The 21,800-nt window shown below is 40.2% G+C and overlaps 1 protein-coding gene across 1 annotated transcript in view; it reads left to right on the plus strand.

Annotated features, from left to right (window-relative positions):
• Positions 1-21,800, plus strand: part of wnt10a (wingless-type MMTV integration site family, member 10a) — a 39,773-nt gene that overhangs the window by 5,876 nt on the left and 12,097 nt on the right. The window contains exons 2-3 of the mRNA XM_007235593.4: positions 1,854-2,116; positions 8,481-8,854. Of these exons, the coding sequence (XP_007235655.2) occupies positions 1,854-2,116; positions 8,481-8,854 (637 nt within the window). The remainder of the gene's footprint in view (positions 1-1,853; positions 2,117-8,480; positions 8,855-21,800) is intronic.

The following is a 21,800-nucleotide window of genomic DNA, read 5'->3' on the forward strand; positions in this document are numbered from 1 at the left end:
CTAAACCCAAATAAACATTAATAAAGTCAGTGATCAGTGAAAGTATCTACCTGTAATTAACTCTATATATTAAAACAGATACAAATTCTGATCTCTTAATCCACTTCAGGAGATGGTCTGAGACACTCTTAAGCCAGATACAAATTCAGATCTTTTTATCCACTTCCAGAGTTGGTCTGAGGCATATTTAAACCAGATAGAAACAAATCTGATCACTTAAACCACTTCAGAAGGTGGTCTGAGATGCAATTAAGACAGATACAAATTCTGATTTGTTAATCCACTTTAGGAGGTGGTCTAAGATGCACCTAAACCAAATACACAGGAAATTTGGCAGTGTTAAATCAACACTTATTAGTGTTAAACTTACACTCAGTGTTAATTTAACACTAAAAGTGTTGATTTAACACTGCCAAATTTCCTGTATATGAATACTGATCTCTTAATCAACTTCAGGAGGTGATCTGAGACGCACTTAAACCAAATACAAATTCTGATCTCTTAATCCACTTCAAGGGGTGCCTTGAGGTGCACTTAAACCAGACAGAAATTTGGATCTCTTAATCCACCTCAGATTGTGGTCTGAAACACATTTAAAAATCAAACAATCTGATCACTTATACCACTTAAGTAGGTGGTCTGAGACACATGTAAACCAGATACAAATTCTGATTGTCAAACCACTTCAGGAGGTGATCAGAGGCACAGTTAAAACATCTAAAATTTAATCATTTAAACCACTTTGGAACAAATTTGGATCTATTAATCCACTTCAAGAGGTGATCTGAGACACACCTAAAACCAGATCTAATTTCTGATCTGTTAATCCACTTCAGGGGTAGTCTGAGACACATTTAAAACATCTACAAATCTGTTTGCACAATCCACTTTAAGGAGGGGGTCTGAGACACATTTAAACCAGATACAAATCTGATCTATCAATGCACTTAAAGAGGAACATTTAAAACATCTACCAATCCAATCACTTAAACCACTTCAGGATGTGGTCTAAAGCACACATAAACCAAATACGAATTCTGATCTCCTAATCTACTTTAGAAGGTGGTCTGAGAGGCATTTAAAACATCTAGAAATCTGATCACTTAAACCACTTTAGAACAAATTCGGATCAATTAATCCACTTCAAGAGGTGATCTGATACACATTTAACTCATCCACAAAGCTGTTCACACAATCCACTTCTTAAACAAGATACAAATTCTGATCTCTTAATCCACTTCAGAATGTGATCTGAGGCACATTTAAACCAGATACCAAATCTAATATTTTATCGATTTAAGGAGGTGGTCTGAGACACAATAAAACCTGATACAAATGTGAATGTTTTATTCCACTTCAGAAGGTGGTCTGAGGCATATTTAAACCAGATACAAATTCTGATCTCTTTATCCACTTCATGAGGTGGTCAGCGACGCATTTAAAACATCTGCAAACCTGATCTCTCAAATTACAAGAAGCAAATTCTAATATTTTAATCCACTTTAGGATGTGATCTGAAACACGCTTAAACCAGATACAAATTCTGATCTCCTAATCCACTTCTGATTAGGAAGTGGATTAATCCAAATCGAAATCTGATCACCCAAAACTCTTGCTGTTTGGATCTGATTTGTAAAAAATGGATGTGGTGCTTCCAATCTGGATCCAATCTAGATATGGTGAAAAATCTGATTTGGGCTGGCAGTCTGAAAATAGCCTTAGTTTAGGGCTTTGGGATATTTGAACCTGACCTGGAACTGGATCCAGATTATTCTAGATCATTTTTTTAAGTGTGTCTATTTACTGATCTGTCTGTCTGCTTGTCTGTCTGTCTATGTGTTTATCTTGTTTAGGGCAGATTCAAATGAGATTTTGGGGCTGAAGATACCCTTTGACCCCATCCTGAACGCGAACACGGTGTGTCTCACGCTGCCGGGGTTAACACGGAAGCAGCTGGACGTGTGCATGAGGAACCCAGACGTCACGGCTTCCGCCATCCAGGGCATCCAGATCGCCATCCACGAGTGCCAACACCAGTTCAGGGGGCATCGCTGGAACTGCTCCAGCTTAGAGACCAGGAACAAGATCCCCTACGAGAACGTCATCTTCAGCAAGGGTAGGAGAACCACCGCACCACCGACATGCTCTTCCTTAGAACCTGATACACGATCACCACTGTGTTCAGGTTCGATTTGGAACCTCTACAATATAATTTAAAACCACTTAAAATGACGAGTTTCTTTGATTTTACCAAATTAAAAACCTCTGGAATATAATCAAGAGGAAGATGGATGATCACAAGCCATCAAACCACCAAACTGAACTGCTTGAATTTTTGCACCAGGAGTAAAGCAGCATAAAGTTATCCAAAAGCAGTGTGTAAGACTGGTGGAGGAGAACATGATGCCAAGATGCATAAAAACTGTGATTAAAAACCAGGGTTATTCCACCAAATATTGATTTCTAAACTCTTAAAACTACATTACGATTATAAACTTGTTTTCTTTGAATTATTTTTTTTATTTCAGCCATTTGTCAATTTTCTGCAAATAAATGCTCTAAATTAGAATATTTTTATTTGGAATTTGGGAGAAATGTTGTCTGTAGTTTATAGAATAAAACAACAATGTTCATTTTACTTAAACTTATACCTACAAAAAGCAAAAAACTAAACAATTCAGAAATTGAAGTAGTACATATTGTGCAGTATATTGAACACAATACTAGAGAAAGTAATGTGTCAGATAGGAAAATATTTACTGTAGATCAGCTCAACTACAATGCTATGAAATTAATATGGATCTTCTGCCTGGCCTGTCGGGTTTAAAAAAAGACTGCCTTCTTAGAATATTTGACTTTTTCTTTGAATGAGTGTGATATAGGTTAGTTACTCCAGAGGTCTAAACTCATTAATTATTAGAGCGGGATATGTGATGCTGAATGCAATAGTTTGTACGTGTAGAGTCTAAAAATGAACTTAAACCTGCCGTTTTTTTGGCTCTACCTTCTACTTCTCTCTTTCAGCCCCTCCCATAGTATACTAAATATGGACTTGCTGTCACTGGTTAAAAATCCATAGTAGAGAAGTAGAGAAACCTCTTACAACTTAATATAAATTAGTCATTGTTCGCTTTTTCAATACAAATCAGTTTATTGGACACAATACTAGAGAATACTCAATACTAGATCAACTCAATTCCAATACTAAGAACTCAATATGGATCTTCTGCCTGATCTGATTGAGTCAAAGACTTGATCTCCTCTTCTAGCAGTTTCTAAAAAAAGACGGCATACTCAGAATACGTGACTTTTTTCCATGACAGGATGTGATGTAGGTAATTACTCCAGGATCTCAGGTGCAAGTTTCAGAGCTGTGGGAGTGGTCTAAACTCATTAATTATCATAGCGGGATAAGTGATGCTGAATGCATTAATTTGTGCGTGTAGAGCTTAAAAATGAACTTAAACCTGCAGTTTTTCAGCTCTGCTTTTCTACCCCTCCATAGTATTTACCTGAGTGTTGACCTGCCATCAATACTTAATACTAGATCAACTTAATTTATGCGTGTAGAGTCTAAAAATGAACTTAAACCTGCCGTTTTTGGCTTATTTCTTTCTCTCTTTCAGCACCTTGCTAGTATTGACCTGAGTGTTGACCTGCCGTCAATACTCAATACTAGATCAACTCAACTCCAATGCTCTGAACTCAATATGGATCTTCTGCCTGATCTGATTGAGTCAAAGACTTGATCTCCTCTTCTAGCAGTTTCTAAAAAAAGACGGCAATTACTTAGAATACATGACTTTTTTCCATGACAGAGTGTGATGTAGGTAATTACTCCAGCATCTCAGGTGCAAGTTTCAGAGCTGTGGAAGTGGTCTAAACTCATTAATTATCAGAGCGGGATAAGTGATGCTGAACACATTAATTTGAGCATGTAGAGCTTAAAAATGAATTTAAACCTGCAGTTTTTCGGCTCTGCCTTTTGGTCCTCTATTTCAGTAATGCGTCCGATAGGTTAATAACTTTAGATAGACTCAACTGCAATGCTCCAAACTCAACAGGGATCTTCTGCCTGATCTGATTGGGTCAAAGACTTGATCTCCTCTTCCAGCAGTTTCTAAAAAAAGACGTCATTCTCAGAATACGTGACTTTTTTCCATGACAGGATGTGATGTAGGTAATTACTCCAGCATATCAGGTGCAAGTTTCAGAGCTGTGGGAGTGGTCTAAACTCATTAATTATCAGAGCGGGATTGATGCTGAATGCATTAATTTGTGTGTAGAGCTTAAAAATGAACTTAAACCTGCCGATTTTCAGCTTAGCTTTCCTACCCCTCCATAGTATTGACCTAAGGGTTGACCTGCCACCAAGACTCAATACTAGATCAACTCAACTCCAATGCTCTGAACTCAATATGGATCTTCTGCTTGGCCTGATTGGGTCAAAGACGTGATCTTCTCTTCCTGCGGTTTCTAAAAAAAGACGGCATTCTCAGAATACGTGACTTTTTTCCATGACAGGGTGTGATGTAGGTAATTACTCCAGGATCTCAGGTGCAAGTTTCAGAGCTGTGTCAGCGGCCTGAGCTCATGAATATTGGATCGGCCAAAGTAACAAGACCATCTGAAGTGGGTCGGGCGTGTCTTGTGTAAGGCTGAAACCGACTTGCATTGGAAAAATGTGTGTTTTAAGTTTTTTAGTCCAAACACGCATTACTTTTTCATACTGGGAGAAGTTAGGACTTATAAGACCGTGGGATTGGGGGACGGACCACCTGATCGGGCTTCGCTTTTTTCTTCGCCCGGACGAAAGCGAATCGGCTTTCAGCACTTTCCCGACTCAGAGTGGCAAAAGCATAAAGCTGTTTAGTGGGTTTCGGTAAGGCGAAGTGACAGTTTCCTTCAATCTTTAATTCATTTTCCCACTTCCTGTGCCATCAGCGCAGCCGGGCGTGCTCCTGGCGCTCTGAATTATTTGTTAGATTGATTTGTTCCATGTCTCCAGTCGGCTCTGGAGGAAGTCTGAAACAGCATTTTCATGTCCCCGTCTGCCGGCTGGGTCTAAGTGCCATTCGCCCCCCGTGGAATCGTGGGTAGGATGGCACGGAAGAGCGGCGTTGCGGCGTAGCGGCGCTGAGCGTCGGGGTGTGTGTATGTTGTGTTGTGTGTGTGTTTGTGCAGGTACTTTCTCGCTGCCAGTGTGTGTTTCAGTGTGTGTGTCAGTGTGTATGGGTGTGTGTTGGGTAGGGTTAATAGGTTTGTGCGCTCCCGTGTGTTTTGAAATGATCAATTGAACATCGTTCAACTATTTCTGCTCCGTGCTCCAACGCCCCCGGGGCTCCCGGGCTGGATGGATAACATGCATTTTTCTGGTTCAGAGCCGCGCTGGAGACTCATTAGTCACTACAGGCAGACATAACAGGACGCGGAGGTGAGGAACGGCAGCGCCGGGAGAACGCTAATAAGTGCTAACATGCCCCAATCTGTGTGAAGCATGCCTCCTGACATGTAGCAGGTCAAGGGCAGTTTAACACTTCTTGTTCCTGTCACACTTCTCCCACTCCTACAGTGGTTCAGTCCAAAAATCGCTTCTTTATATATACTCTCTTCTCAACTCTACATACCTACAGGAGTTGGACAATGAAAGTGAAACACCTGGTTTTAGAGCACAGTAATTGATTGTGGTGACGGACAGTTCTGGTGGAAACAGGAGAGTTGAGGTGCACATTGAATTCTGCGTGATTTGATCAGCCGTGGTTTTATGTTTTTTTTGGATACAATCCGGGTTAGCACCCGAACATCCCTTTCAGACAGCTTCCTCTTACAGCGTCCACAGTTAATCCTGTTGGATGTGGTTGGTCCTTCTTGGTGGTATGCTGACGTTACCCTGGATACCGTGGCTCTTGATGCATCACAAAGACTTGCTGTCTTGGTCACAGATGCTCCAGCAAGACGTGCACCAACAATTTGTCCTCTTTTGAACTCTGGTATGTCTCCCATAATGTTGTGTGCATTGTAATATTTTGAGCAGAACTGTGCTCTTACCCTGCTAATTGAACTAATTGAACTAATTGAACTCTGCTCTTACTGGTGCAATAATGCGCAATTAATGAAGATTGAACACCAGGCTGCTCCAATTTAGCCATGAAACATTGATTTTGCAAATCAACAGTTTTTAAGTGACACTTAGTTGTGTTCAAAAACTCCAGCAGCACTGACGTGCCAGCATGATATATATCTTATAATTTTAGTTTAAGATACAGTATTTATCAAAAGAATAGGTTTAATAAATCTGCTGTAAAAATATTAGTTGTTAAATTATGATGAGTTTCTTTGATTTTACCAAATTGAAAACCTCTAGAATGTAATCAAGAGGAAGATGGATGATCACAAACCATCAAACCAAGCTGAATTCTTGGTGAATTTTTGCAGCAGGAGTAAAGGCATAAAGTTATCCAAAAGCAGTGTGTAAGACTGGTGGAGGAAAGAACATGATGCCAAGATGCATGAAAACAGATGGTCATAGTGTTCTGACTGGACTGTGTATAAACCACAGGCTCTCTGTATTGTCTCTCATTGGTTCACGTCGTTTAGATTTTAGCCGTTATATCGAGTGTTTTTGATTTAGCGCTCAGTGTTTTAAGTGCGTACGTTGGCGGGTCTTTTCCTCCTTAAGGTAATCTGCTCTGATTCCTCTGGGCCTGAGGAACTATAAACCGTTGGGCTGTAAGTGTCTCTTTCATGTCCTTATTTAATTCTCCATCTGCTGAGCAGAGTGATTTAGAGCCCAGCTTTATGAGCCTCCGTTTATTATTGTTCAGAGCCATTAGCGGAGTAAGTGGCGTTAGCGGAGTTAGCGGCGGTCACCTACAGAGAGGAGCCCTGTCTGTCTTAGAAACCAACAACACAAAATAACACACAGACAGAAGTCCAGCGCTCAGCGCAACAAACAAGTAACTAACCAGTAATGAAAGATGGAGTCCAAGCAGTTTAGCATTGCGAAAACTCATCTCTTTAATCCGTGTTTATAGAAAACAGTGAGTCACACAGAGTCAGAAACCACATCAGTAAGTGTACTACACATTACTCAACACCTCCATGCCTGCTGTTAGCTACTAATGCTAATGCTAATTGGCAGATTATTAGCTTTCATTGCATGTTAGCTATATTAGCATCATAGCTTCAATGCTAAAACTACAGAGTTTAGTATAATCTTAAAAACATTAAGCCTGCCTTAGGAAAAAAAGGGAATACTTTCAAATATTACTCAACTATTTTGAGTTAGATGAACAATTGTGGCAAAAATTAAAAAAAAAGTAAGAGAGCACTTCAGTTTTTGAATCAGTTTCTCTGATTTTGTTTTTTATAGGTTTATGTTTGAGTAAAATGAACATTGTTGTTTAAAAAAATATTGTCATTTAGAGCATTTATTTGGAGAAAATGAGAAATGTCTGAAATAACAAAAAAAAAGATGCAGAGCTTTCAGACCTCAAATAATGCAAAGGGTTTTTAAGAGTTCAGAAATCAATATTTGGTGGAATAACCCTGGTTTTAATCACAGTTTTAATGCATCTTGGCATCATGTTCTTCTCCTCCACCAGTCTTACACACTGCTTTTGGATAACTTTATGCTGCTTTACTTCTGGTGCAAAAATTCAAGCAGTTCAGTTTGGTGGTTTGATGGTTTGTGATCATCCATCTTCCTCTTGATTATATTCCAGAGGTTTTTAATTTGGTAAAATCAAAGAAAATCATCATTTTTAGGGGTTCTTATTTTTTGCAGAGCTGTGTATATATACAATCTACAAAAATGGAGATATTATTTTTCATTAGACAGCGACAATATACAGTATAACAAGGCTGTAACTATTCATTTTACATTGTGAGGGTGTTCTGGAAATGAGGTGTGTTCAGGTACATTTCTGGAGTTTTGCTTGTTTATCTTGGTAACAGAAAACACAGGAGCTCCACTGACTGAATACAACCTAGACAGACACCAACAGTCAGACGTTCATCGCTATCTTGGCAATGAATAGTCGACACAGTCGCTTCCCCAATGCACGTTCACAAATCCAAGTTTTACATCAACAATAAACCTGAATGAATGAATGAACGAGAGTGAACAAGCAGCTTAGTTTTCTCTACTTTAAAAGAAGCGTTGGCTACGTCTAGGTAGCTGCGCTGTTAAAATAGCAATCCGCCAAAGTCAAAGTCAGAGCTCATCTGACTCTTAAAGGGAATAATGAGCAAGAAACACGCTGATTGGTTTATTTCACGTAACGCCCAAATTTAAGCACACCCATTATAATGAATTAAAAGAATCGAGCTGTGCAAAAGGTGTACTTTTCCCGTCGTTACGATAGCAAAGACACACTGCCACGTCCTAAACCAAGCTAAAGATAGCTAAAATCTGCTTTTTTATTATTTTAGACTTTTATTGAACTCTGTTTAATGAATATCTCTCTCTCTCTCCGCAGGTTTCAGAGAGAGTGCGTTTGCGTACGCCATCGCGGCGGCGGGCGTGGTGCACGCCGTGTCGAACGCCTGCTCGATGGGGAAGCTGAAGGCGTGCGGATGTGATGAGAAGCGGCGAGGAGACGAGGAGGCGTTCAGGGTTAAACTGAACCGCCTGCAGCTGGAGGCCATTAACCGGGGGAAGGGGATGGTGCACGGCGTGATGGAGCACTTCCCCTCAGAACCGCTCGGACCGCAGGACTCGTGGGAGTGGGGCGGCTGCAGCCCCAACGTGGAGTTCGGAGAACGCTTCTCCAAGGAGTTCCTGGACTCCAGGGAAACCTACAGGGACATGCACGCCAGGATGAGACTCCATAACAACAGGGTGGGACGACAGGTGAGACGGAGCGCTGGTGTGTGTTCAGTGTGTGTTGGTGTACAGTGCTGAGTGTGTGTGTTAAGCCGTATTGCTTTGTTCAGTGTGATACACTCAGACAAGTATTGAGTAGAAGTTGAAGTCTTCTTTAAGCGTCTTTAAGAATCTGTGCATCAACCTTTTTCTCAGTCACTTTAATGCATTTCTTAGATCAGAATTAGGTTTTTCAAAACTATTTATGCTTTTGGATGGGATGAGTTGGGGATGAGGTGGGAATAAGTTGGTAATGAGTTGTGAATGAGGTGGGGATGAGTTAGGGATGAATTGGAAAAGAGTTGGGGAAGAGTTGGTACACTCTAAAAAATAGAGGTACGATATGAGTACTTTTTTGTACTCGAAGGTACACTCTTCATAATTGTACCCTCAAAGGTTCAATATTGGTCTTTACAGGGTCAGATTTGTTCCCTCTGAAGTACAAAGTCATTTCTAACAGCAATAAGTACAAATTTGTACCATTTAACCAGCCAAAGGGTACATTCAGCATTCTGCATCACTGCACTAATAAACAATATATATTTAAATTGCACATTTTTTATTTGAAAGCCAGACAATTTTGTATCATCAAGTTTTTGAGCCATTTTTAGTTGATGATAATGTTTATAATCTTTATGATCTTTACTGCCACAAAAACCATGGGTACAAAAAAAGACTTTCACTGAAAGGTACTTTTTTGTGCCTCAATATAAGGTACAGCCCCAGAGACAAGCTTTATACTCTTTTAAGTACAAATCTGTACTTATATTTCTTAGAGTGTAGATAATTGGGGAAGAGTTTGGAATTAGTTAGGGATGAGCTGGGAATGAATTGGGGATGAGTTAGGGATGAGTTGGGGAAGAGTTGGTAGATGAGTTGGGGAAGAGTTGGAAATGAGTTGGAGAAAGAGTTGGACAAAAGCTGGAGAAGAGTTGTTAGATAAGTTAGGGATGAGTTGTGGAAGAGTTGGGGAAGAGTTGTTAGATGAGTTGGGGATGAGTTGGAGAGGAGTTGGGCAAGAGTTGGAGAAGAGTTGTTAGATAAGTTAGGGATGAGTTGTGGAAGAGTTGTTAGATGAGTTGGGGATGAGTTGGGGAAGAGTCGAGAATTTATTGGGGAAGAGTTGGGGAAGCTTTTATTAGTGAATGCAATCAAATCCTCACAGCAATTCAGTCAATTCAGTTTACAAACGGTGTATGAGTGTGTGTGTGTGTGTGTGTGTGTGTGTGTGTGTGTGTGTGTGTGTGTGTGTGTGTGTGTGTGTGTGTGTGTGTGTGTGTGTGTGTGCGAGTTAATGTGTGTGTTTGTATGAGTGAGTGTGTGTGTGTGTGTGTGTGTGTGTGTGTGTGTGTGTGTGTGTGTGTGTGTGTGTGTGTGTGTGTGTGTGTGTGTGTGTGTGTGTGTGTGTGTGTGTGTGTGCGAGTTAATGTGTGTGTTTGTATGAGTGAGTGTGTGTGTTATAGTGTGTGTGTGTGTGTGAGTCAGGCTGTAGGATGAATCAGCAGGTGTAGTGTTACTCTCTCAGTGTGTGTGAGGAGGATCAGTTTACCGCTCTTTTAAAGTGTGTTAAAGTGATGCTTCAGAGATGTGCACCCTTTTCTTTCACACTCCGTAACCGTGACACACACACACACACACACACACTAACACACACACACACACACACACACACACAATAGTGACCGAGCCCTGCTTTCATCTGCCTTTGATCTCGCGTCTCGCTCAGGTGGACGGTGAGGTGCTGGTGTAGATCTGCTCTCCTCTCGGCTTCTGTCTGAAACTCAGCCTGAAGATTTACGGCTGGGCTGGATTATAATCTGCTCGGCGAGTTTATAGTTAATATATTTCAGATTTTTAGAGTAAGAACTTTATAGATTATCCTGTAAGAGTGGTTTTGTTCAGACAGCCAGTCTCAGGGCCCTATTTTACACCCTGCACAAAGCGCATCGCCATGTTTCTTTTACAGTTCTGTTTAGTTTAAATGTTGTGTTTCTTTGGTGTGATCTCTGAGAAGTTTACCTCCAGATTGGATGCTTTTGGATGTGATGAGTCAGAAATAATTTTGGGATTAGTTGGGGATGAGGGAGATGAGGTGGAGACTAGTTAGGAATGAGTTGGGGATGAGTTGCGGAAGAGTTAATGATGATTGGAATGGGACTGAGGTGGAGATGAGTTGGGGATGAGTTAGAAATGAGGTGAAGATGAGTTGGAAATGAGGTGCAGATGTATTGGGAATGAGGTGGAAATGAGTAGGGGATAAGTTGGGATGAGGTGGAGATGAGTTGCGGATGAGGTGGAGATAAGTTGGGGATGAGTTAGGGATGAGATGGGGATGAGGTGGGGGATGAGTTGCGGAAGAGTTAGTGATGATTAGAATGGGACTGAGGTGGAGATGAGTTAGAAATGAGGTGAAGATGAGTTGAAAATGAGTTGGAAATTATGTGGAGATAAATTGGGAATGAGGTGAGATTGAGTTGGGGATAAGTTGGGGATGAGATGGAGATGAGTTGCGGATGAGGTGGAGATAAGTTGGGGATGAGTTAGGGATGAGATGAGGATGAGGTGGGGGATGAGTTGCGGAAGAGTTAGTGATGATTAGAATGGGACTGAGGTGGAGATGAGTTAGAAATGAGGTGAAGATGAATTGGTTCAACTTATATAGCACCTTTCTAGAAACCCAAGGACGATTTACAATTAACATGTTTTACACACAAGCTCATTACACATTAACACTCATCCTCACTCATCCACACACTTATTAGAATGAGTTGGGGATATGTTGTGAATGAGTTGGGGAAGAGTTAGGGATGATTTGGAATGAGTTGGAAATGAGGTGGGGATGAGTGTGGGAATGAGTTGGAGATGAGTTGTGAATGATTTTTTTTGATGAGTTGGAGATGAGTTGGGTATGAGTTGTGAATGAGTTGTAGATTAGTTATGAATGATTTTTGATGAGTTGGGAATGAGTTGGAGATGAGTTGGGGATGAGTTGTGAATGAGTTGGAGATTAGTTATGAATGATTTTTGATGAGTTGGGAATGATTTGGAGATGAGTTGGGGATGAGTTGGAGATGAGGTGGAGATGAATTGGGAATGAGTTAGGGATCATTGGTAATGATTTCGGGATAAGGTGGGAATGAGTTGGGGATGAGTTAGGAATGAGTTGGGGATGAGGTGGGAAAGATTTGGGAATGAGTTGGAGATGAGTTGGGAATGAGGTGGGATGAGTTCTTTGCTATCTTTCACCTCATCAACAGTATATTTTCACACCTTGCACCTGCGCTGTTAAACTAGACTTTACAGGAGAGAGAAAATACCTTCTAAACCTTCAGTGAAAGTCAATGTAAAAACAGTTTATTTCAGGTAATTTTGAAGCATTTCTATTGGTCCGTTCATCAAGAAATTGAGGAACAGTGTAAGGGACCGTTTGTCTGTTTATATTATGTCATAAACTAAAAATCGTTAAAAATGGAAATACTTATTTTTCATTGGACAGCGACGATATACCAACTAAACAAGCTGTTTTTGTGCATTTGTACATCTGTGTCAGCAGTGGGTGCAGCTTATATTTACTGAATAGTGCATTAATTAGCAGGGGTGTGCAGTAAAATGTGGACGTTTAGTGTAGATAAGAGCAGCATGGTGTGATCTGGAGTGAATCTGATTAATCTGATTAATCTGATAGCTGGTTTATTAATAGGACAGAGTAGAGCCGTGGTGACGCTGGTCAGATCTCTCCCACAGTGGGAGATTAGTCATTGTTTACGGCTTCCTCCTCAGCAATCTGTCCTGCTATTGTTCTATCAGACCATTACGGCTCTCCCTGATTATTCAGACACAACAAAGCTCTGACTCGTCTCTTCTGCAGCCACCAGGCACGAGACTCTTCCTCTAAAACCAGAGTCTTACACTACGTGGCTAAACTTTGGTGAACATCTGCTTTTGAAGAGTGTTTTCTGTAATTAAATCAAATAAAATATGTAAATAAAACTGTGTAAAGGGTGCTGTGTAAAGTTAGTTTGTATAGAGTGATACTAGGGCTTGTTGGTATAATCGAAAATGTATATCGTGGTATTTTTTTTTTATTCTGAGGGTCTCTATAGTTGCTGCTCTTGAAGCTTTTTGCACCTCGTATCCAGAGTTTTATGGAGGTTTATGCTAAATAAATGATTCTAGGTACCACTTTAAAATAAGACTACCTTTACAAAGGGTTTACGCATGGTTTATAAATGAGTTTATTCATTATTATTGATTAGGTTGTAAATGCTTTAAAATCTATTGATAAGCAATGGGGATGAGTTGGGGATGAGTTAGGTATGAGTTTTGGGATGAGTTAGGGATGAGTTAGGGATGAGTTGGAAATGAGGTGGAAATGAGTTAGGAATGAGTTGGGAATGAGGTGGGAATGAGTTGGAAATGAGGTGGAGATGAGTTAGGAATGAGTTGGGAATGAGGTGGGAATGAGATGGGAATGAGTTGGAAATGAGGTGGAGATGAGTTAGGAATGAGGTGGGAATGAGATGGGAATGACTTGGAAATAAGTTGGAGATAAGTTAGGAATGAGTTGGGAATGAGGTGGGAATGAGATGGGAATGAGTTGTAAATGAGGTGGAGATGAGGTAGGAATGAGTTGGGAATGAGGTGGGAATGAGATGGGAATGAGTTGGAAATGAGGTGGAGTTAGTTGGAATGAGTTGGAAATGAGGTGGAGATGAGTTGGGAATGAGGTGGGAATGAGATGGGAATAAGTTGGGAATGAGGTGGGAATCAGTTGGGGATGAGTTGAGAATGAGTTGTGAATGAGTTGGGGAAGATCTAGGGATGATTGGGAATAAGTTAGGAATGAGGTGGAAATCAGTTGGGGATGAGTTGGAAATGAGGTGGAAATGAGGTTTATGCTAAATAAATGATTCTGGGTACCACTTTAAAATAAGACTACCCTTACAAAGGGTTTATACATGGTTTATAAATGAGTTTATTAATTATTATTGATTAGGTTGTAAATGCTTTAAAATCCATTGATTTAAGTTTTTCTGTTTTACTCGGATAAAAACTCTCATATTGCAAGGAACAGCAGCAGGAGCTCCTCAGCTAAAGCTGTGTTTTACAGCTAATGTGTTAAGCCTACGCAATGTGTTTAGTTCAAGCCTTTGCAAGATTTTCATGGTTCTTTGTGGAAACATAAATGGTTCTTCTGTGGTCTCACTTCAAAAAACGTTTGGGTACAGGCTCTTGTTTTATTGGTGTGAGCTGATAGTGAGGTGTTGTATTTTGCAGCTTAAGGCAGGTGAGAGTAAGGTGTGTAAGGTGTGGTTGAAGCTGGAGGGTACAGGTATTAAAATTCAAGCCTGTGCAGACCTCTAATCTAAACTACCGCATGAATTATTACACTTATTAGGATTTTACGATGCTCTGCACAGATTGTCCAACCTCACAACAGTAGCTATGGAAGTACACACTGGGGGCGGAGCCTGGTTAATAACTGGCAGGAAATTCTGAAAAAAAAAGTTTGACTTGTAACAGGGGCAAGGAACAGGTAGAACAGTAGATAGAACCATTGACAATTGTTTTATGAACCATATATGAGAAGATTTGATTAAATTAAAAACCTCTGGAATATAATCAAGAGGAAGCTGAACTGCTTGAATTTTTGCAGCAGGAGTAAAGCAGCATAAAGTTATCCAAAAGCACTGTGTAAGACTGGTGGAGGAGAACATGATGCCAAGATGCATGAAAAAAATGGGATTAAAAACCAGGGTTATTCCACTAAATATTGATTTCTGAACTCTTAGAACTTTATGAATATGAACTTCTTTTCTTTGTTTTCATTATTTGAGGTCTGAAAGCTCTGCAGCTTTTTTTGTTTCGTTTTTTCAGCCATTTCTCATTTTCTGTAAATAAATGCTCTAAATGACTCTAATATTTTTATTTGGAATTTGGGAGAAATGTTGTCCGTAGTTTATTTTACTCAAACATAAACCTATAAATAGCAAAATCAGATAAACTGATTCAGAAACTGAAGTGCTCTCTAATCTCTCTTAGAGTGTCAGTGGGTGTGTTGAAGCAGGTAATCCTCTAAAATGTGCAGTGCAGGGTGAACCAGGAGTAGGACTGTAGATCCACTATGATAGGGTGTAGTTTGAGGTCAGGGTTGTGTCTCTGAACCTGGTGAAACTGTGTTTGTGTTGGTTGGCGGATGAAAGGTGCTGGAAGCTGCTGATTGTTGTGTGTGAGCTGGATTACACTTTATGTGTGTGTGTGTGTGTGTGATGACAGTGTCAGTGCAGGGTGTGTGTGTGTGTGTGTGTGTTGGGGAGGGTGGTATTGTTCTGTTTCTGCCAGGAGGCCTATTTGGCAGTGTTAAGTGTTGAGAGTAGAGAAGAAAGGAGAGTCAGGCAGCTACTGAAAACGTCAAGCTGCTGGCAGATCTTCAGCAGAATCAGCGTCCTGCAGCTCCTGCCAGCTCAGAGCCTTCCTCACTAAACCAGTTTACACAATCAAACACAAACTACCTATCAAATCAGCGCTGCCTATAAAAAACCTCAAAACTCTACTGTTTTCAGCTTTAGACCACTTCAAATCTGATTTTAGTACGATACATAGTGTTTCATAATGAATATACCAGCAGAAATCCAGAAAAAAAGACAAGTTATACAGAAATTGTATGATTGTTTTTTTTTTCACATTTCTGCATAATTCAATCTTAATTTTTAACTATTAAGTAAGTAGTTAAGTAGTAAAATCAGTCTATTATAAACAGTAGTGGGGAACAAAAAGAGTTCAAATTGAGGTAGAGTGAGCTACAGCAAAGCAGAGACAGGTAGTGTGAGGTAGGTAAAATGAGGTAGACAGTGGTACAACAGAATTGAAGATTGTGAGGTAAAGTGAAGAAGGGCAAATAAGTCTAAGGTAGAGCAAGAAAAAGTGATGTAAAGCAATGTGGAGAGAGGCAAATTGAGGTAGAGCAGTATAGCAGTGTTAGGTATAATGGCAGATTAAGGTAACGTGAGGTAGAACAAAATAGAGCAAGATAGAGTGAGGTGGAGTGAGGTAGAACAAGATAAAGTGAGGTAGAGCAAAATAAAGTGAGGTACAGCAAAGTAAAGTGAAGTAGAACAAGGTAGAGTGAGGTAGAACTAAATAGAGCAAGATGAGGTAGAGTGACGTAGAGCAAGATAAAGTGAGGTAGAGTGAGGTAGAATATGGTAGAGCCAGGTAATGTGAGGTTGAGCAAGGTGAAGTGGGGTAGAGTGAGGTTAAGTGAGGTAGAGAAAGGTAAAGTGAATTAAAGCAAGGTAGAGTGAGATAGAGTGAGCTAAATTGAGGTAGAGCGAAGTAGAGCAAAATAAAGAGAGGTACAGCAAGCTAGAGTGAGGTAGAGCAAGGTAAAGGGAGATAGAATGAGGTAGAAGAAGGGAAGGAGAGGTGGGGCAAGGTAGAGTAAGGTAGAGTGAGGTAGAGTGAGGTAGAGCATGGTAATTTTTGGTATTGTGAAGTAGAGCAAGGTAAAGTGAGGTAGAGCGAGGCAGATTGAGGTAGAGCATGGTAGTGTTTGGTATTGCAAGGTAGAGCAAAGTAAAGTGAGGTAGAGTGAGGCAGATTGAGGTAAAGCATGGTAGTGTTTGGTATTGCAAGGTAGAGCAAAGTAAAGTGAGGAAGAGCGAGGCAGATTGAGGTAAAGCATGGTAGTGTTAGGTAGAACGAAGCAGAGCAAGATAATGTGAGGTAGAGTGAGGTAGAGTGAGGTAGAGCGAGGTGTACTGAGGTAGAGTTAGGCAGATTGAGGCAGAGCATAATGATGTTAAGTATAGCAAGGTAAAGTGAGGTAGAACAAAGTAGTGCAAGATAATATGAGGTTGAGCAATGTAGTGTGAGGTAGAGTGTTTTTTTTTACACATCTTTAAAGCCAAATTCATGTTTTTCCTAATGAATAAACCTGCAGAATTCCTGAAAAGCCACAAGATACAAAGGAATTCTATGAATTTTAATCAATATAAACAGCAGTTCAGAGGGTTTGGTTTGGTTTGGTATGAATTGCTGTGAGTTTTCAGGATTATAATCCGTGGCGGTGAGTGAAAGACTTGGAGGTCAGACACTGGAGATTTAATAAGGTTGTATTTATTAATGAACAGCCTGTGTAATAACAGTGTAATAAATCTCTATATTCCCTGTGGTTGTGAGTGAAGCTGGATTGGTGTGGATGAGTGTAGAGCTGTAAAAGGAGAATAATGTGTAATAAGTGTTTAAAAACAGGAGGAAGCAGTGAGAATGTGAGGCTGGAGATAATAAAACACTCTTTCTCTTTCTCTCTCTCTCTCGTTTTCTTTGTCGTTCTCTCTCTCTCTCTCTCTGTAAGAGAAAGACGTGCTGTTGTTGAGGAATGCGGTGGTTTCAGTGGGGTATACATGCCTCCTCATGCCCACCCTCTGGTTCTCACGCCGTTCAGTCTTGTTAAAAGCTCTAATTAGTGGCTGCTGGCTATTTGGAAACAGATGTTTAAACCCAGCGAAAGATTTTTGACATCAAACGCAGCGGGAAGTAGAAAGAGACGGACGGGCCTTTCCTCCGGCGGCTCGGCTCGGCTCGGCCCGGCGGTTCGGTCCGGAGCAGCGGAGCGGTGGATCCCGGTTAAACTGATGTAATTGTTGCGCCGGTTGGTTTCTGTTATTATGCCGTGTGTTCAGGCGCTCCACCACGTGGAACCGTGGAGGACGCGTACGCAGCAGAGTGTGTTTTGTGTTTAGAAGAGAACTCCGATTACATGGCAACCCTGGACTCGAGGGTCGTAAATTATTTTATGCGTGTTTTCACTGGAGCCGCTCTGAAAAAAGCAGCCGGACAGGATTCTACATTTAGCTGCAGGCAAGGCCGGGTCAGAGAGGGGCGCAGAACCGAGCTCTCCGTCCAGTAAAACTACAGCGCTAAAACACTGAGAATCTCAGCTCTGAGAGTCTCTGTTCAACAAGACATAAGAAGACATATGAGGAGTTATAACCTGTCGTACAGGTGCATTAGAATATCATCTAAAAGAATTGAATCATTCATTTCAGCAAATAAACTCATAGGTAGATGTTTGAGTAAAATTAACTTCCTTGCTTTATTCTATAAACTACCGACAACATTTCTCCCAAATTCCAAATAAAAAGATTGTCATTTAGAGCATTTATTTACAGAAAATGAATAAAAAAGATGCAGAGCTTTCAGACCTCAAATAATGCAAAGAAAACAAACAAGTTCATATTCATAAAGTTTTAAGAGTTCAGACATTTTTGAACAATATTTGGTGGAATAACCCTGGTTCTTAATCTTGGCATCACGTTCTCCTCCACCAGTCTTACACACTGCTTTTAGATAACTTCATGCCTTTACTGCTGGTGCAAAAATTCAAGCAGTTCAACTTGGTTTGATGGCTTGTCCATCCAACTTCCTCTTGATTATATTCCAGAGGTTTTCAATTTGGTAAAATCAAAGAAACTCATTATTTTTAAGTGCTCTCTTATTTCTTATTTTTTTCTTCAGCTTGATTTAGGGCAGATTTTGGAGATTTTTCTGCCACTGTTGCCTTTGTGTTTAATCAAAATAGGCTCTGTAAAGCTGCTTTGTGACATTCATTGTACAAAAAAAGCTCTTTATACTGTAAATAAAATAGAATTTTAGGGCTGCAATCTCACATAAGGTTGATTAAACCACATATGCTACAAATTTCTTGATACAACCAGGGTACATATGTCACAATAACTGAATTTAAATGGACAAAAGCAAATAAGCTGCTGTTGGCCATGGCCCATGTTTATGCTGAGTTAGGCTTTACATGGCAAAAGAAAAAAATGGACAGTAGGTACAGCTCCCTCCTTCAGACGAGGTCTGCTGGCTAATCCTGCTGTGTACTGTCTGAGCTTCTCAACCAGCAGACCGAAATGGGGTCTCTTCTAATGTAAAGATGTAGTGGGTGGGGCTCTGGTGGGGTGGGCATGTGAGGGGGTGGAGCCAGGGTGGTTCTATGCAGGTTTCCTTACTGTGATAATAATGGACAATAAGGGAGGAGCATCCAAACGACTCATAGAAGAATGTGATTCTTATCACCAGACTTTTTCAACGGATTTTCAGCTGATTACAGTGTTTTTAGGGGCAGTCGAGAACAGAGTGGAAATGTGGAAAAGCATGCAAAAAGTGATTTTTACATAATACAGCTTAAAAATGATGAGTTTCTTTGATTTTACCAAATTAAAACATCTGAAATATAATCAAGAGGAAGATGGATGATCACAAGCCATCAAATCACCAAACTGAACTGCTTGAATTTTTGCACCAGGAGTAAAGCAGCATAAAGTTATCCAAAAGCAGTGTGTAAGACTGGTGGAGGAGAACATGATGCCAAGATGCATAAAAAAAACCTGTGATTAAAAACAGGGTTATTCCACCAAATATTGATTATTTCTGAACTCTTAAAACTTTATGAATATGAACTTGTTTGTTTTATTTGTATTATTTGAGGTCTGAAAGCTCTGCATCTTTTTTTGATATTTCAGTCATTTCTCATTTTTCTGTAAATAAATGCTCTAAATGAGAATATTTGTATTTGGAATTTGGGAGAAATGTTGTCTGTAGTTTATAGAATAAAACAGCAATGTTTATTTTACTCAAACATAAAGCTATAAATAGCAAAATCAGAGAAACTGATTCAGAAACTGAAGTGCTCTCTTCATTTTTTCCAGAGCTATATGTCCCCTTTAATGTTGCAATATGTATTTTATTTAGCAGAACTCATTCGTACTACATTTGCACGTGTGTTAAAGCTGCGTGAACGCGTGGTGAAGCCTTGGTGATGTGGTTTTGAGACACAGAGTGACTCAGTGTTGTCTATAAACACAGGCAGGAGCAGCAGATGTGTGTCGTACAGCGTCAGAAACCACGTATCTCCAAACTGCTCTTCTAAAAGCAGCGGCTCGCTGACCCACACCGCTGACACTGTGCCGGTGGAAGCCTTTGATGAGGATGATGTGTGTGTGTGTGTGTGTGTGTGTGTGTGTGTATGTGTGAGAGCCTGGACTTTGAGGTTTCAGTGGGACACCCCCTCAGCATCATCAAAGCTCTGGTGTAATGCTAGCTGAACAGTTCATCAAGTGCAGTTAGATGATGAAGGATCAGGTTTGTTAGCCGCCCCTGTCATCATGTGATCCCACTCAGGTCCTGTAGGCTCCCTTACACACATACACACACACACACATCACACACATCATACACACACACACACGGCCCTGTTTCTGCAGAGCGAGCTGAGGAGTGAGTGATGCCGGCTGTTCTTTAGTCGTTAGAGATCGTTTAGCGCAGGATTATAGAGTTTATACTTAAAGGTGAAATACGTCTGTGTGAGATTGTTCAGGCTTGAAGTGAAGCGAGTCGTGGGGTTTAAACCTGAACAAAGAGCCGTAATTGATTAATGGGACACGAAAAAAACATAGGAAAACCCAAACTCATAAAAAAAAGAAGAAGAAGCCCAAATCCTGCTTTTTCACTGTTTACTGAACATTTATACACCAAAAAAACTGTTAGAATAACATACAGTGCCTGACAAAAATGTTTTTTTTTTCAATATAATAAATTAATAGCGGAGTGATCTATCAGACAATGAAGGAACACATAAGGAATCATGCAGTAAATAAAAAAAACAGTAAAAAAGTGTTAAACAAACCAAAATACTCTGTAAAGAAGTATTTATGTGCTCTTATCTGAGGAGTTGTTAAAAAAAAAACTTGTGGTTTCTAAGGCTGGTTACTAAGGCTGATGATTTTATCCTTTTCCTGGTGTGGTCCTGATGAGTGCCAGTTCCACCATTACATTTTTGCTGGTCTTTAGGATTGCAATTAAGGATACTTTTACATTTTAATTTCTGTTTTTTTTTTTATGGTCTTTAAAAAACATACAAAAATACAATAACTTGCATTTTTATACTGTAGCTCTAAATGGTTTCTTCCTATTTTAGCACATCTACAAATATAATAACTGAATGAAACTAGTGCTGGCACTTAAAAATGATGTGTTTCTCTTATTTTACCAAGTTGAAAACCTCTAGAATATATTCAAGAGGAAGATGGATGATCACAAGCCATCAAACCACCAAACTGAACTGCTTATTTTTTTTTTTGCACCAGGAGTAAAGCAGCATAAAGTTATCCAAAAGCAGTGTGTAAGACTGATGGAGGAGAACATGATGCCAAGATGCAAAAAAACTATATGTAAATAATTGAGAAAAGTTAGATTTTCCATGATGCAAGCCTATTAAAGTGACAGTCTTCAAAAGCAAAACCCCATACATTTAGCGTTTTACTCTATATGGCCTGTGGTCCAATACGCCGTATTTGATCTCAGTGTGGTGCTGCTTTACAGCCGAGTCTGTCTCGCTCTTCTCCAATTAAAACAGCCCAGATGTGCCTCTCCACACGCCCTCGACCAATCAGCATGCAGCACAGTCTTCAAAACAGCCACTCTGTGTGCTTTGGGAAGGAAAACATGTACATTAATAAGCTGTGCTGTGCTGTTCTGAGAGCTGGGCTGGTAATTGGACGTGTTTGACGGCACATGTTGTTTTACTTCCTGTGCTGTACAGTAGTGAAGTGCTGCGGGGGGGTGGGGCTTACTCACATGCTGTTTTATTTTATTTAGCTGAGATGAAGTCTACTGTAGAGTGCCACTGGGCTTTGATGCTCCGCTGCATTATCTTTTATGGTGGGGTAAATGGGCAAACACTCCGACCGACGACTCTAACTCCCCTCTGATGTTTTAATTGCATCCCTGCATCCGAACGGAACATTTCTGCAAGTAATTAACCCTTTTTAAATGAGCCACTCGATGACAGCTCATTCAGAAACTCTGCTGTTGGAACTTGTTAAAATTTAAGGAAAGGAAACACATTTTACCGCCATTGCACAGCAGC

Source organism: Astyanax mexicanus, chromosome 11 (assembly GCF_023375975.1).
Source record: "Astyanax mexicanus isolate ESR-SI-001 chromosome 11, AstMex3_surface, whole genome shotgun sequence".
NCBI classification, from domain to species: Eukaryota; Metazoa; Chordata; class Actinopteri; order Characiformes; family Acestrorhamphidae; genus Astyanax; species Astyanax mexicanus.